The sequence below is a fragment of the Sparassis crispa genome (genome assembly GCF_003851025.1).
Source record: "Sparassis crispa DNA, contig_000003F, whole genome shotgun sequence".
NCBI classification, from domain to species: Eukaryota; Fungi; Basidiomycota; class Agaricomycetes; order Polyporales; family Sparassidaceae; genus Sparassis; species Sparassis crispa.
This window is the reverse complement of record NW_020939750.1, coordinates 128,248-144,782: the sequence shown is the minus strand read 5'-3', so window position 1 is coordinate 144,782 and position 16,535 is coordinate 128,248. Positions and strand designations below refer to the sequence as shown.

Here is a 16,535-nt window from a genome sequence, read left to right as displayed (position 1 = left end):
AAGCGTAGTCCACGAACCAGTCAGTGCACGGTGGCGCAATCAGATGTAACGAGGATGTGAACTCTAAGATGGAACTCACCTGATACGGACGGATGGGTTATGGGCATCTTATTTGAGTAGATCTTTCTTATAAGTGAATGGAATTCGACAAGAGTACAGAAGATCAGCACAAACATGCGGGGAAGGGGGCCAAAATACTAAGGGGAATGTTCAGTCTCCATGAAGCTGGACAGTAGGGATTATCTGACGCAGGGTCATCAATGGAATACGATCACTGCAGAAAACTAAATATGACATCAATCAGTTTGCTCATCTACCAGACGTACTCACGACGTAACCAGCCTTACAGCTATTTCTCACTGTACCTATATACAACTTGCTGGCGACTCTTCGTCGGCCCACCCCACCCCGCATGAGGGAATCCTGCATCCGCACATTCCACGAGTAGCCGAGTCCTCACCCGTGGTAAGCCGGTGGAGATCACGTCCGACACCTCTCGTGCCCAAGCTTGGAAGTCGTGCCCACGAGAATGCAATGTGGCATTGCACACGTGAAACAGAACCTCCAAGGACTGCCTGTCCTGCAACAGCGCAGCCAGGGTCTCGTCAAACTGTTCAAATCGAAGAGCAGCTATGTCAGAGATGCGTGCAACTATGAGCTCGGCCTGGATCTGGCGGAGCTTGGTATGGCAAGGCTGAATTTGAGAGACAATGGAACAAAGAATGCTGGAGAAATGGATGGCTCGATCGCCATCGAGGATGATGCCCTTCAGTTGGAGCCACTCCAGGTTTGGATTACGCGAAAGATGCAGCGTGTCGTGCGACACGTTGGGAGTACCGAATGTTGGAGATATTCCCAGTGATAAGCGCTGCAGCGATGCCCCGGCTGCATGGAGGAGCTGTTGCGCCAGGTTCTCAACTTCTGGGTGTATGTCACTGTGGAAGAAAGACAGCTGGAGCTCGCGGAGACGCAGCATTGAGGGACCATTGAGCAACCATACAAGTGTGTCATTTGATGAGAACGACCACACTAGCGTGTCGACCTGACTCTCCGGTGAGCTACCGGCCGGAACGAGCTCGAGAGGCCAGATCGGAGGAGAGCTGGAGGATGATGACGTTATCCCAATCAGATGGATCGCGGTAAGTCTGGGGCATGCGAGGATGATCCCAGGGAAATCGTGATCGCAGAAATGGGAATCTTCGAGGACAATTGTCTTCACCGCCGGGAAACACACCTGCAAGTTCTTCCTCGTCTCGTTTGACATCTGATATGCTCGCCAGCAATTCAGGGTTAAGTATTCGACATTCTGCAGCCTAAGCAAGATGCGAGTAAAGTCGCGATTCATGGGAACGACGTGGTGGGCATTGCATATCAGGAGAGTGCGGACGTGGTGTGCAATCCCGGGGCACTCATCCAACAATCGTTCAAATCGTGTGTATTCCACGTAGCTCGCCAGAGAGACTCTGCGGAACAGATGAAACCGCGTAGTCGGTAAGCAAACGCGGCACGTCAGGCTGCATACTGCCAGTGTGCTGTGGTCGTCCCAGAGGTGATCGAGAATGTACTCGTGTACTTCAAGAGGAAGCCTGCCCGATGCTGAATCCATGGTGAAAGGAGGTGGGCAGACGACACAAGTCCTGAGCGCTGAGCGAGAGCTCCGTGGAGCAGGTATTAACTAAGTACTCACCTTGCCTCAAAGAACATGTGATTTAGACGCGCGTAGACCAGAATGGCCTTTCCTTCGACTTTGCAGGTAGAGGGTAGCAGTGCAGCTGCCGCATGCGACTCCTGACAAGGGATTGCTCCTACCTGTTTGAGGACAATCAGTGACAGTATGACGGGCCCCAGAAGACGTCGACCGAAACTGAAAGCCCGCGGCATCGAACATGACATAGCGCTGGCAATGTTCTCGAGTCTCCACCATCAGAACGAGACACAAAGGAGGTACCAGTTGTTGAAAACTTTATTCAACTCTCATTTGCTACGCCACGTTGTTACAGCAGAAAACATCGACACACTCCGCGTCATACGTCAAGCTATAAACTGAATGGTGGGCATGAAGCAACAGAAGAACATGTTTCAGCGCACCTTCTCATAGTCTATTTAGATCATACGTCGTTCTGTGCACTCACTGTCTACCGCCCACGATATCTGATGTACTTATTTGTGTATGACTTTGTCCAATTAACCCGGATCTCGTCCCTGCTAATGATGAGGACAGTTACTTTAACCTTCTCCGGAGAGCTGGTAAATAAATCTGGCTGAGCAACAACTGCTGCCGACCGACAAGATTACTCACATAAATCCGTGTCCGCTGGTAGTTCCTCTCCCCGCAAAGGCACGGGCAACCTGGCCTTCAAGGACCTCATCATCCATTAGCTGCTGGTGCGTTACTGGGTGATTCAATTGCATAGCCCAGCTGATTACTCCCCGGGGCACATTGGCGTCACCGGTGACCTTCCGCGCGTGGACAGCCTGAAGACTAGGAACAGACTCAAGGTGAAGACATTCTGTCCCGTGGGGGCCATAAGAGCCTAACCAGAGGCCGCGCAAAGACTCTGCACGCCAGCTGGAGCTGTAAGGGTCGTCGCCAAATTCGATGTCACCCCGCATCGGGAAGTAGCGTGGTGCCGTGTCTTGACGCGGATCATAGAAACCGTGGATGGGAGTATGAAGCTGCAGCAGATCGTTGCTCAAGATGCCGTAGAAGGACAATGCTACAGGCTTTGGGAACCGTTTTGGAGTTACAGTCCCATCCTCAATATCCGAGTCATCTTCAGGATCCGAATCATCTTCAGGGTCCGAGTCATCTGCATAGTCCGACCACACTGAATTCTGCCACTGCTGTGGCCTATTGTTGCCAGATAGATTCTTGTCTTCATTGGGACATGCCATCAATTGCACGTTGGGATAACCGCGTGTGGGGTCATACCACGCAATCGTACTGGAATTTGGAAAATCGGGGTGTGCCATTGGGTTCCCATTGTGATGGGCGGAGGGCATATGGAAGGGAATTGGCCCGTGGAATGCAGTGATGAGGTGCATGACGGGCTTCGAGTAATGGCTGGATTCGTCATGTCTGTCGAACGGCACTGCGGGGTTGAGGAGGGACTGCTCTGCATGGATGTGCCACGTTACGCAGACAGCATCGACATCGTCCCCCTCCTCCAACCCAAAGCCAACTTGCATGAACTCGACATATTGCGGCAAGTGCGGCTCTCGCTTCTCAGTCGCAGTCTGGTTCCTCGTGAGTGGAAAACGCCACACCTCACCGATAACGACGTGAGACTTCCCGGGTCCCCACCTGTTTGGTGCAATACGATATTCCATAATATTTCCCTTGAACGGATGGTCGCTCGCCCAAAGACCCAGCAAAGCACCATAATGATGAAGAAAACGGGTATAAATGGTTCGGAATGAGCGTCCCTCGAAAAGCGCAATGTCGGTTACGCCATACCGTAAAGAAAGCTCCTTCCAAAGCGATTCGTCTTGGTTAAGAGCCTTATAGAGTGCTTGGCAGGTGGTGATGATGCTGAAGATATCGCCGGCGGGCATAAATGAGAATATTTCTCGTAACATCTCGTACGGCAGGTCATGAAATGTTGTCAAGCTGCAGTGTCCATCTGTGGCACCGTGTGACATGGTGGAAACAGTATAAACGGGCGCCACTTGTCGCTGAGATCGTGTGGTAGGCGGAGAGGGTAACTGTACGTGAACACGACTTTAACAGAAATCATCGGTAAGACAGTACTCACACAAGTAGCCACGGTTTACTGAGACAAGATACGCAATTCGGAAACCATGCAATGTGATGTTCGAATCCTATACTGTCCGTCGCCACGCGAGACCAAACACCTGTGAGATGTGTTTACTTAGCCTGAGAACAATCTGATGACATCTGCGTCACCGTGACCGTACAAGAGGCGGTGGTCGCTTGGAATTTCTTTTAGGTTTTCGACTGCACACGCCTTTGGAGACAGATGTGCCGATACAGAAGGTTAACGTGGTGAGAAGAGATGTTGAGTTGAGAACGAGGGTGGGAAAGCGGTGAAGAGCGAGGCCCAATATGGAAGGTCTTATCTTGAAGTTCCGCTCATCGGATAAATCGACTTTGATCATGTAGAGCCGAGCTCTCGCAGCTTGCTCGCAGCATGGAATAAAATTACCGAACAAAAGGTGCAGTGATGAAATTCCACTCACACAGCCGAGGTACTACGTGAATTGATATAATATTCCTCTGCCGCATCTTCATCTCGGTCCTGGAATCCAGCATCGCATTATGTCCGAGTCGTGCACTCTGTAGAGACATAATGCAGGGAAATGAAATCCTCAACTAACTAGCTTTGGAATGACAAAATTCGAGTTGTCGTAGGGTGGGCTCAGCCTGTAAGTCATGCTTAGACTTATGATTATGTTTGTTGTCATCTAAGACGTAATTGACAGACGTTGGCCCGTAAGACCATCTGGGCGAGTACACGACCTCTTCAGGTGACCGAACGCACTAGTGTGAGCGCTCAGTTGCTGTGTAGTCGAGGTCGAACAAGGATTCTGCTTTGGTACTTGAAGATCACCTCTTACGCATCCTCACTGGCATCCGAACCATCATGGCTAGATCAAAATGCTCTGAAGAAGAGCAAAGCCGCCTCCGGCTGCGCTACGATCTCGTTGCCATAGATTTTCCCGAAATCCTCGCCAAAAAGCCAACCATTCGGACAGCGAAGAATCCCCAGAATGGGATCACCTTGAAACTCGAGAAAGAAGTCAACGACGCAAACGTGCCAGGTGGAGTTATCGGGGTCAAGAGTCGTGCAATCTGGCGACAGTGCGTAGGCTCCCGTGAGGGCCTGTCCGTCGACGGCGTCACTGCCAAACGCGCTGCTGACATAGCTTGCGTGGAGAAGTGGATGAGGAACTACCTCCAGCGGGACGAGGTTAATGCTGATGACGAGACACGGATAATAGAGTTTTACGGATTGGAAAGGAAGCTGGGCTACCCTGGTCATCCTCTGCAAACTGAGAGACCGGACGGCGATGCAGGAGAGGGTAGTGCTGAAGGAGAGAATGCCCTTAGGCTCGACGTGACGGCCGACTCTGTCGACGACATGAAACCTGCTGTACAGGTTCTCTGCTTCTTCTCTTATCATGTTAGATAATTGTTGCAATTGCAGGTTGGCTTGAAGCGCAGATTTTCGCCATCCATCCATGATTGGCTTGAGAAAACCGGACCCGTGCTGCCCGAGGTCAGTCCATACTGTATAGCATACCATGCTTTGAACTGATTAGAAGATTTTCCTACAGGACTCCAAAGCAGGAGTAAAAAAGGAGGAGATCGTTGATTTGTCGCTGATTCAGACAGCAAGTGGGGGCAGTACCCAGGTAAAACAGTCCTCTTCCCACTCCTTTCCTGCATCTCTTTTTCTTGTGTTAGATGTTATTTTCGGACCTCGTCTCATTCCTCTTCAGCACCTTAACACCAATATGGTCCCGGAGAGCTCTTCACCTTCTGGGACTAAGCGTACCAAGCAAGTATCGATAGTACTTATAATCTTTGCCTCCGTAATATAACATCGAATAATACCAGGATGATCTCAGTAAGGCGTTCCGGGGTTTCCAGAGGCACGACGGTCAAAGTAAGTATCTATTCCGTTGAAGCTTACTGCTAATTGTCTGGTCTGCTCCACTCAGCCTAAAGCACAAGCTAGAAAGGGGGTGTTTGAACTCCGCAGTGTCTTTCCTAGCTACATACCCTAGTCAAATTGACACTGCATGCTGCATGTTGATATAACTGCACACTGTCACCGTTCCCTTACTGCAAAAATCAAGTGCTCCTGCAAAGTACTTGCCTCATCATAGGTCTTATTTTCAGAGTGACTTTAACCTATGCTAGAGATTTCCGGCTGATCTTTTCATCTTAAAGTTAATGTGGATCATTCAGTGCACATTTGCATCGGCAATGCATGTGCGAAGATGGAGCACATGATTGCAAAGTCGATCGCATAGCAAATTTCGATCCACTCGCATTGAGGACCTAGCAATGGTTCACCTGGAGTTTGCCTGCACATATACGGATTAATCCGTTCACTTCAACAGGAATGTCTAACACATGAGAATTCGACCAGATCATAACAAGGCGGAAACCGAAGCTTTCCAGCCTGGAGTTATTAGCTATCGGCTGGCTGAGAAGACAGGATGGTTGTATCATTGTTGAAACGACCTAGACACGAGAGTTGCATTACACCTCTGCACGTACCCTATTCGACAGCTGTGGAACATAGAGCCACAGCCCGCAAACGAAGTAGCAAACGTGTTACGCTTATATCTGAAGACGACCTGACGAGCACGAATATCCCGTGCACAATTCTTCTGTTGTCATCATCGCACGGGGTGAACGAGGTGAGAGCTATCCGGATACACCGCGCATAATCGAGCAAACATCGCAGACAGCGGACACCTGTACGTCTGGTGCAGTATTGCCTTGATCTTATCCTTGAGTATTTTCCTGAATATGTACTATGGGTTACCACTCACTCGGCGAATCCTGTAAGTCGGCAGCCCGCAAAAGTCCCCATATAAGGGAATAATCCAGGGTAGGTGTGCATCTTCTCAGGTCAAATTTCCCCCGCTTAGAACATTTGACCCGAATCCTCTCTATACATGGGAAAACTGCCGACTTACAGGGTCCGCCGAGTGAGTGGTAACCCATAGTATGTACTCACCTCAACTCTGAGATGTTCCTGAAGTCTAGGCCTTCTGATGATCGTCTTGGCGGCAGCCCGAGGCAATCCGCACTAGGCGCGGCTTGGGTGAGAGATCCCGCCAGCGCCGGACATTCCGCGCAAGCCCTGCGGCCGTCGTTTCCGATCGCGTGCAGTCGGTGGGGTAGACGATGTCAGCGATGGCCTGACCGACGCTGACCGAGCCGTGGACCAATGCCAAGCCAGTTCTAGGAAGCGCTGACTTCTGACCAACGAGCAACACGATAAATCCATGTTTTCTAAGAGAACCCTGCCGTAGGAATTGCATGTTCGCTGTCACAGCGTCTGCTCAAACTGTGAGTCCAAGACGTATTCCGTCGACGAGCTGGACAGACTACCAACCTCCTGCCGCGATCGGCATTGGATCGGTATCACTGGATAAGGTGCTGCGCATCATACGGGGTAAGCAACGTTACGTTTCTCTGCACTTACTCCAAACTCTCCAAAGGGCAACACTGCCTGTCGCAAAACGAACTGTAGATGAACTGCACGGAATTAAGCAAGTCGGTAAGGTCGGAGAGGTGAATTTTGGCATGCGGTGCAGCCGGGATGAGTCAGTACGTTATACAAAGCGTGACCCGACGTCCGGAACGAAATGGGATCTAGGTCACGTCACGAGCGTGACCAGGATCGCGCTGACCGACTGGTTATGCTCCTCGCCGGCTCCTCTCATACCCTCATCCTAATGCCACCTCTGTGACCTTTCTCACCCCCCTTCCCCTCACCACTCCTTCCCATGGCTCCCAAACGATATGGCGTCCTCGGATGGTATGACAAGCTCGCTGCCTTCAATATCGAGAGCCTTTTCTCCAAACCGCGCGAACCAGGTCCTCCTCGCTCGATCTATGTCAACCAAGAGCTCCCGGCAGACTATTACGACCAGAAGCAGAGGGTGAAGAAGGAGCACGTGTACTGCACCAACCAGGTCATCACGTCCAAGTACACCCTCATTACCTTCGTACCCCGCAATCTGCTCGAGCAGTTCAGGAGGGTCGCCAATGTCTTTTTCCTCGGTATTGCCATCCTCCAGTTCTTCTCCATCTTCCCTACTGTCTCTCCGGGGCTTGTCATACTCCCGCTGCTGGTCGTCCTGGTTATTACTGCTCTCAAAGATGGGTATGAGGACGTTAAGCGCCATCAGTCAGATCGCAACGTCAACTATGCACAAGTGCGTGTACTCACTGGCGGTGGTTGGACGAACCCCAATGCGACGTCTGGCAAGAGCAAGACGTTCGTCCCTGCAATCACCCCCAAAATTACGCCCAAATTCCTCCGGAAGAAGAATTCCGTGTCTACCATGGACACGGAGGTCGTAGAACTAGAACCTGCCGCTCCGCCAGAGGCTGTAGAGACTTCCGCCGAGGAGTACGATTCCGCCGACGATGAGGAGCCTGTCGAGGAGCTCGGGCTTGGTGAAGAGCTCGGGCTCGGTGGGATCTTTCACCTTCAGAGGAAAGATGAGCGGGCGCATTGGAAGAAGACGATCTGGGAGGACGTACGGGTGGGGGATGTGGTAAAGATCGTGGAGAACGAGTCGTTCCCTGCGGACATCCTGATCTGTGCGACGTCCGAGGATGAGAACGTGGCGTTTGTAGAGACGAAGAACCTGGACGGCGAGACGAATCTCAAGTCTCGCACCGCGTCGCCCGCTCTCATGCACCTGCGCACCGCAAGCGCGTGTGCAGATCGCCGCAATGCGTTTCGGATCGACTGCGACCGGCCAGACACCAACCTCTACAAATTCAATGCAACCGTGGTCGTTGGAGAAGACAAGTCGTCCGTGGATACTCTGAACGTGTTGTTGCGAGGAACAGTTCTCCGAAATACACGCTGGGCAATTGGTATTGTGGTCTTTACGGGGCAGGACGCCAAGATCGTGATGAACTCGGGCGGCGCCCCGAGCAAGCGCAGCAAAGTCGAGCGACAGATGAATCCCCAAGTGTATGCGCTTTATCTGTTCCATTCTGTGCCATATTTGACTTCGATCTTCATAGTTTCATTAATTTGGCGTTGCTGGCTGTGATGGCTATGGTGTGCGGTATCGTTGATGCCGTCTTGGAACAGCGATTGTATCCGGAGGGTGCCCCTTGGCTGTTCGACGATAATCGGGGAAATAACAACCCGCACGTCAATGGGGTGATCACCTTCGCGTTTGCACTCATCACGTACGTCGAATCTTTGTGCAGCCATCTGAGCAATAGTTGATTGTTGAAATTTCCTTCCCACAGGTTCCAGAATATTGTCCCTATCTCATTATACATTTCGCTGGAGGCCGTGCGCACATGCCAGGCCCTGTTCATCTATTTTGACCGCGAAATCTACTACAAGAAGAATGACCAGCCAACGCTTGCTCGGAGTTGGAATCTTTCTGACGACCTGGGTCAGATTGATTACATCTTTTCAGATAAGACAGGCACATTAACTCAGGTGCATCCTTATCTTCATGTCAAACCGTTAAAGATCCTAAGGGCGTTTATTGCAGAATGTCATGGTTTTCAGACGATGCTCCGTCGGCGGTCACTGCTATCAAGGGACGAACGAAAGCGATGAGATTGCAAAAATCGGAATTCAAAAGGATTCCGAGGACGTCGATCTGCGATTTTCCATCTCGTCCGGCTCGCACACGCCACTCGGGAAGGAGAGGAACAGCACCCCTTCGAGCTCGGATGTCCCAGATCCATCGGCAGCGGAAAAGGTGGCGGAGGACGTGCCCATGCACTTCCACGACAGCATCCTCAACGCCGATATCGCCGCGGCCGCGCGCGCAGAGCCCGGTACGGCGGAGTCAGAGCAAGCGCCGATCCTAAATGGTTTTTTCTCAACGCTTGCGCTCTGTCACACCGCTCTCGTCTCCGTCGACCCACAGTCGGGCGCGATTCAGTACAAGGCGCAGAGTCCCGATGAAGCGGCACTGGTGCAGGCAGCCGCGGACGTTGGCTTCGTGTTTCGCCGCCGCGATCGTGAGATACTCACGCTGCAGACTCCGTTCTCGTCGCAGTACGAGAAGTATGAGCTACTGAACATTCTGGAGTTCACCTCGACGCGCCGGCGCATGAGCGTCGTCGTGCGGAGACTGGACGATGAGGACAAACGGCTGTTCTTACTGACCAAGGGCGCCGATAACGTTATCTTCGAGCGATTGCGACCGGGAGAGAACGAGCTGAGGAAGAAGACGGAGGATGATCTCGACGAGTTTGCCAGCGAGGGACTGCGGACGCTCACCCTCGCATACAGGATTATTCCAGGTGAGCAATGTTATTTCTCACTCAGTGCCGACTTGTGGGCCGACACAGCTCTCCAGATGACGAGCATAGGGCTTGGAACAAGCGCTACCAGGAGGCCACGGTGTCGCTTGAAGACCGTGAGAGCAAGATAGATGCCTTGTACGAGGGATTGGAGCATAGTTTGATCTTACTAGGCGCCACTGCTATTGAGGATCGCTTGCAGGATGGTGTTCCGGAAACCATTGCCGACCTCAAGGATGCAGGGATCAAGATCTGGGTCGCCACGGGGGACAAGCTCGAGACAGCCATCGGTGAGTTCCTGCGCGACCGACGTGGTATCGCTCTAGTTGACGGTCCTTACAGCCATCGGCCACAGCACCAACCTAATCGGGCGCGAGGACAACATTGTCATCGTTCGCGGGGCGTCTGGACCCGAGAGCGCCAAGTCCGTCTACGCACAGATGCTCGGCGCAGTGAAGGACTTCTTCCCGGAAAGCGGGATCCTGGACGAGGATGGCGTGTTCCTCGAGGAGACGGTGTCGCAATCTGGTGGCGCGTACCCGCTGCAGCGCATGAACACCGGTGTGACCTCGCTCGTGGGGCAAGGCAACGGCGATCGTCCGGGAGGTTTCGTCCTCGTCATCGACGGTAGCGCTTTGCACGACGTAATTATTTTTCTTGCTTGGGTGTGACTCTATGCTCATGACTCTGAAGGCGCTGGGTGACGATAGGCACAAGCATTTGTTACTTCGCCTGTCGATGCAGTGCGAGGGAGTAATCTGCTGCAGGGTGTCGCCCGTGCAGAAGGCGCAGATTGTCATGCTTGTCAAGGACGGTTTGGATTGCATCACGCTCGCTATCGGCGACGGTGCCAACGACGTCAGCATGATCCAGGCAGCTGATGTTGGTGTTGGTATCTCCGGTGAAGAGGGTTTGCAAGCTGTCAATTCGTCGGACTACGCCATCGCTCAGGTGTGTTTAGAGGTCTGAAGAATGTTATCGGTGCTGACTGGATTGTAGTTCCGGTTTTTGAAGAGGTTGCTTCTAGTTCACGGGCACTGGTCTTATGCTCGGAATGGTAATATGTGCGTCTCTGATGGGCATGGTTCAGGCTTGCCGACTTATTAACGATCAACACAGGATTGTGAATTTCTTTTACAAGAATATTATTTGTATCGGAGTCCTGTGGTGGTTCCAGATCTATTGCGGATGGAGCAGTCAATAGTGAGTCTTCCGGTCTTACTGTCGGGCTTGTGACTAACGCATAATTCCAGCGCTTTTGAGTATACCTACCTCCTGTGGTGGAACACCTTCTTTACCGTCGCGCCTGTCATCGCCATTGGTCTATTCGATCGTGTCGTTGGTCCGTTACTCCTACCTCATTTATTGTATATCCTTTATAACCTCTATCGCAGATGATCATGTGCTCATGGCATTACCGGAGCTTTACAATCACAGTCGTAAGGGCGAATACTTCGGTCTAAAATTGTTCTCGATCTATATGTTTGACGGCGTCGTTCAGGTGGGTCACTCCGCCTGGTGGTTCATGAGTTCTATCTCAAGTCTATTATTTAGTCTGCCATCATATTCTTCCTCATCAACTACGCGTACTTTACCACGACTTCACGCGCAGATGGGTGGGGCGTGTATCAGTATGAGTATGCTGTGGTAAGTTGATCCGCGGTCTACGTCTGTCATTTACTCATGTCACATAGACTATGGCAATTGCGGCAGTCCTGACTGCCAATCTATTCAACGGCCTCAACACTGCAGTATGGACAGGCTGGGTATTCTTCGCAGTTGCCCTTGGTATTGTGCTGGTGTTAATATACACCGTACGTTCACACTTGTGGGTTTATCCGTCCGAGTTTCTAACGAAGATTGTAGGCCTTTTACTCCGCCATCTCTCCCGGCTGGTTCTCCACCCCTATCTATGGCAACAACGCTTATTTATGGCCGTCACCGTACTTCTGGCTCGGCATTTTCCTGACAGTGGTCCTCGCGCTCCTTCCACGGTATGTTGCGAAGGCATACAAATTCGGATTCCAGACCGACGACATCGACCGCGTGCGGTGGATCCATAAGGAGGACCCTCATCACGATTTCTCGAAAGACAGAGAGGCCGGCCTGGCCAATCTGAAGCGACCCGCAAGTCGACATAGCCACCTCCATCGTCCTCGTCTCTTCGGTGGGAGCCGCACAGACATGTCCACTGGCCTCCGGTCCGTCGATCGTGGTTTCGACTTCGCGACGGAAGAGAATGGCATTGCGCTACGTCGGATGCAAACCAATCTGTCTGAGCGTCATCAGCGTGCCCCGTCAAAACGGAGACTATCAGTCTTGCGGTTCTCAATGCCGCTCAGTCTTCGCCGCAAGAAGCCCCCACCAGCTCCCGAGCCCGAGCCCGAGCCCGACCTCCATCCATCCTCCTCACCACCAGAATCGTCTTCATCGTCGAAACCCACATAATGCTCCTTATATGTTGTTGGCATATCATCGTCACTATTTGCTATTATTTCCTGCTCATCTGGTTGCGTTATGTCTTGTATCCATCACGTCTATTCGCCTCGTTTACATCGTTAATGCACTTATTTGCAAGTGCTTTCGACAGCCATCTCACTAGGGACATCTAGTATTAAGTTAAGATACGATCATTTGTATTTCTCGCAGCACTTTTCCGAGTGTATATAAAGGCCACCTAGAAACGTAGGCGAGCGCTGTACCAAACACCATTCAGTGTGATATCTACCCGCCGAGACCGATGCGGTGAGTGGTTTCCTATTAGTTTGCTCTTGAGTCTTGACTCAATTGCGTGCGGTGCCTCTCGAGCATGTGGTAATTTCCACCGTCATAAGACTTCGGGTAAGTAGCAGCAACAACTTGAACTTATATGTCGCTGAGAGCCATTTCTACTCCTCAGTTGTGGTAGCAATTGAAGCTGACGCCAAATACCAGTCTGTGACGGCAAAACGTCGACTATAGTTCAACCTCTCCTGCATGTATCGAAGAGTGTATTGACGTTGTCCTGAATCACATAGGATACTGGCGCCCTGTCACGAATTATGCAGTGCATGTTCAGCCACCAAACTTCTGATAAGCATGCAGCACCACAAGTTCCTTCCATGGACACCTTCAGACATTTCCTCCCTCATCGCACCTTTCGTGGACTCGTCTCTTCATCACTGTTGCGCCTGGCTCGTCGCTCACTCTCACCTGCAGACTCTTCACCACTGCTCGCTCTCTTCCTCAACCCCGATGTGTCCGAGACGATTCTCGAGGCAGTCCTGGCTGATCCCTCGGGACGCCGTACTCTATCTCGTCTCGCATGTGTATCCAAGGAACTGAAGGAGCCCGCACTAGCACTTCTCTGGCGCGAATTAGATTCATTTGTGCCCCTGTTACTATTCCCTCCCCGTCTTCTGAAACGAGACGTTGATCGGATTGGCCTGGTGAATGTCATATGCTATGTTATAGTGTCCGGTTTATCCTGCTTACAGGCCTTCCAGGTGAGGGCGCCCAAGCCGAAGGATTGGACACGTATTCTAGTGTACGGAAAGTTCGTTCGTGGGATGTCATTCGATGAGTTCCGCTTCGGTCGACGTGCCCCAATCTTCCCTACGATACAAGCGAATTGGCCGACATCATACATTCTCCCTCACCTCACATCGCTTGTCTGGACATGTGCTACTACCGAAGGACTCGCAGGTTGTTCCCATTTTTTGGGTCCAGAGCTGCAGAGTATGACACTGGATGACGGCGGTGTGCATTCCGGCGAGATATCCGATTATCTGGTCACGATGGCAGCGCATAAATGCCTTTCCTCCATTAAAATCAGATGTCACGAGTCTCCCTTAGGTCTCATAGACGTGTCATCGCGAATAGTGACATGGGAGCGGTTCTCCTTACATAGCTTCGGACCACTTTCCGAGGACCTTTTGGAGTGGCTCTCGTCCCTTCCGAGATTACACCGTCTAAAACTTGATGTGCCCCATATCTCTCGGAGGCAAATATTGGAGGATAACTACGCACCCATTGCGCGACGTTCATTTGAAAGCCAGTTCAGGCCGGGTCCGACATATATTCACTTATTCCGAGGAAAATTTACACAGCTTAGCAGCCTGCGCCTTAACGGCGACAGCTTGTCTATCAGCGCATTCCTCGGATTTGCCACCAGCCCTCTCTGCCAGCTTACACTCATTATTTCCGATGAACGTCTCTCACACGATGACTGGCGACGCATGTGCGCCATCATCTGTAGGCAGTTCGCCGATACCCTGCAAATCTTGCGCGTTTCGGGTGGACCTAGTAATTCTCGCGTCGTTCGAAACGAATCATCACGGAAGCTTCCTTTGACATACCTTGCGGCTTTTCCACATCTGCGATGCCTAGATATCGACTTCTCCCGATGGTCCCTCGTTTTCAATGATGACGACATCTTGAATCTGTCCACCTCTTGCCTCACCCTTGAAGAGTTGCAGTTGCATCCCGTCGTACGCTTTCCCCAAGTTGACCAAACTCGTTGTCGATTCTATTGGTCGTATGCTCAGAGGGACTCTCCCACCCGTTTGGTGACTTGTACGCCGATGCCATGGAGGGGATAAAGCAATCGAGTGCAGTTTGTGCGCATAATATTTGGACCTGGTAACTTCGGATCCCACCTTGATCTTCTATATCATGTCATGTAGACCAGCACACTTCACGCCCCTACCGGGAGGACAATGGTATATATGTATGACTACGCACTCCATATGGGAACTTAACAGGATGTTGTTAAGGTAGTGTTTCAGTCAAGTGAGCAACGTGGAGGTCTTGATTCAGCAATTGATGGTTCATTCCGATCATCACGTCGGGCCTACTTCAATCTGGGGTTGGAGAATCGAAAACTCTCGGAACAGCGTAATTTCAAGTATCTATAGCAGACAAATAAGTCGCGATAGCAAGGAGTAATCTTCAGCTCTGCCGTAAATGTGCAGCATCGATGAAAGTAAGGGAAAAATACAACTGCCACGGGACTAGGAATTTCACCGTGTAGTGTCTGACAAAAGGGCTGTTGTAATTACGCTTCATTCTGGAGATCCCGAGCCTTTATAGCGGACATAGGTGGACAGCTCTTCGTCTTCAGATTCCATCCAAAAGATTCGCAGCTCATCTGGGCCCACGATGCCCAACAGCAAGAAGCACGGCACCTGCTGATATGGCCTGCAGTGCACATTAACGCAGAGTCAACTCGGGTAAGCAGAATGAGACTTACATATATCCGCGAGCACTGATCGTACCTGTACCAGAATAAACCCTGCATTTCTCTAGGTCGCCAAACGATTGCACGCACACCTCGCGTTGCAAGGCGGGCACGCGATACGGACGACCCATGGCGAAAGTCCACGTCAGTGCTCCTCGAGGCACATTCTCATCTCCAGTGATCTTCCACGCAGATAAGGACCGCTCAATGTCATCCCAGTGAACATATACGCACTCGGTGCCATGAGGTCCATAAGTACCGAACCAAAGACCAGTCAAAGACTGCGGAATCCATAATTCCGAACACGGGTGAATGCCTTTCTTACGTTCGTCGCGCAAAGGATAAAAACGTGGCGCGAATGGGATGAGATTGGTGAAACCAAGGAATGGCCAGTTGGCAGAAATGCACCTGTAGGGACAGTCTACTGTGATAGCAGCAGGCTTGACTTCGTCCGTTGGCACTGTGAAAATGATAGGGACGCGTGGACGAGGAATTTGGGCGATAGTCGCAGTCTGATCCAAGTCCTGCTGAGGTATCGGTGGTATGCGGGGGAAACGATGATGTCCATCACGCCATATGTCGGCGTTGGAACTAGGGAAGTCCGGGTGTGGAAATTGGCCAACACGAGTATGCAGAAATACTCCTTGCCTCGTCCCCAAAACCACAGCGATAGTTCCCATGTCCGAGCGTTCAACACCTATCTGGTCTGCACTCCAGCTAGAACAGCAGAATACTTGGGCGCTACTTCGCAGCAAAGGACTACGTTGGACGGTTGCAAATGGCAACGCTGTCTGGGCGTCGAAGCCAATCCTGAGGACACGAATGAATGTCGGAAATTCCGGTACTTCTGGTGACTCCGGCTCCTCAGGCTCGAGAGCACGGAACTTCCACATCTCCCCGACAATACCTCCTTGTCGGGTTTCACTCCCGCGATCTAGACGAAATTGGAGGATAATCCCTGTATAAGGCGCGTCGCTCGCCCAAAGACCCATTATGGGGCCATAGGTGTGTAACAGCCCCGTATACACTCTGTAGAATGAATGGCCGCCAAAATGTATAACATCGTGCAGCCCATAGCGAGCGCATAGATGCCTCCAAATTGATTCCTCTTCTGTCACTGCTTGAAGGATCCGGGAAGTGCTAAAGAGGCGAACAATATCAGCGCCAGATAGATGGGCGATAATGTCAAGGAGAACGTCGTGAGGTAGATCAAGAATCTTGGACGATTGCAAAACTGGTTCCTCGGTGGCTGCGGGCATTTTTCATCGGAGAAGTCTGCCTGTGCGCCTTAAGTCTGAGATGTAGCAGTCACGGATA

General features: G+C 51.5%; 6 protein-coding genes across 6 annotated transcripts; 2 read left to right on the top strand and 4 right to left on the bottom strand.

The window, feature by feature from the left end:
* Positions 1 to 349: 349 nt before the first annotated feature.
* Positions 350 to 1,606, bottom strand: SCP_0400520 (hypothetical protein; the record flags this gene model as incomplete). The annotated part of the gene is made up of 1 exon (XM_027756793.1): positions 350 to 1,606. The coding sequence occupies one exon, from the start codon at positions 1,604 to 1,606 to the stop codon at positions 350 to 352; it is 1,257 nt and encodes a 418-aa protein (XP_027612594.1).
* A 529-nt stretch (positions 1,607 to 2,135) lies between these two features.
* On the bottom strand, positions 2,136 to 3,642 carry SCP_0400510 (hypothetical protein; the record flags this gene model as incomplete). The annotated part of the gene is made up of 2 exons (XM_027756792.1): positions 2,136 to 2,244; positions 2,300 to 3,642. The coding sequence occupies 2 exons, from the start codon at positions 3,640 to 3,642 to the stop codon at positions 2,136 to 2,138; spliced, it is 1,452 nt and encodes a 483-aa protein (XP_027612593.1).
* A 962-nt stretch (positions 3,643 to 4,604) lies between these two features.
* SCP_0400500 (hypothetical protein) lies at positions 4,605 to 5,751 on the top strand (the record flags this gene model as incomplete). Its single annotated transcript, XM_027756791.1, has 6 exons — positions 4,605 to 5,114; positions 5,169 to 5,240; positions 5,299 to 5,376; positions 5,464 to 5,522; positions 5,582 to 5,630; positions 5,686 to 5,751. 6 exons carry the CDS (start codon positions 4,605 to 4,607, stop codon positions 5,749 to 5,751), a joined length of 834 nt encoding a protein of 277 aa, XP_027612592.1.
* A 990-nt stretch (positions 5,752 to 6,741) lies between these two features.
* Positions 6,742 to 7,116, bottom strand: SCP_0400490 (hypothetical protein; the record flags this gene model as incomplete). The annotated part of the gene is made up of 2 exons (XM_027756790.1): positions 6,742 to 7,040; positions 7,098 to 7,116. 2 exons carry the CDS (start codon positions 7,114 to 7,116, stop codon positions 6,742 to 6,744), a joined length of 318 nt encoding a protein of 105 aa, XP_027612591.1.
* Positions 7,117 to 7,491: 375 nt separating this feature from the next.
* SCP_0400480 (Phospholipid-transporting ATPase DNF1) lies at positions 7,492 to 12,448 on the top strand (the record flags this gene model as incomplete). The annotated part of the gene is made up of 14 exons (XM_027756789.1): positions 7,492 to 8,696; positions 8,750 to 8,920; positions 8,984 to 9,182; positions 9,238 to 10,000; positions 10,057 to 10,290; positions 10,343 to 10,644; positions 10,694 to 10,951; positions 11,000 to 11,064; positions 11,120 to 11,203; positions 11,254 to 11,342; positions 11,395 to 11,501; positions 11,555 to 11,647; positions 11,695 to 11,814; positions 11,867 to 12,448. The coding sequence occupies 14 exons, from the start codon at positions 7,492 to 7,494 to the stop codon at positions 12,446 to 12,448; spliced, it is 4,272 nt and encodes a 1,423-aa protein (XP_027612590.1).
* Positions 12,449 to 15,042: 2,594 nt separating this feature from the next.
* SCP_0400470 (hypothetical protein) lies at positions 15,043 to 16,111 on the bottom strand (the record flags this gene model as incomplete). Its single annotated transcript, XM_027756788.1, has 2 exons — positions 15,043 to 15,178; positions 15,231 to 16,111. 2 exons carry the CDS (start codon positions 16,109 to 16,111, stop codon positions 15,043 to 15,045), a joined length of 1,017 nt encoding a protein of 338 aa, XP_027612589.1.
* Between the last annotated feature and the right edge of the window lie 424 nt (positions 16,112 to 16,535).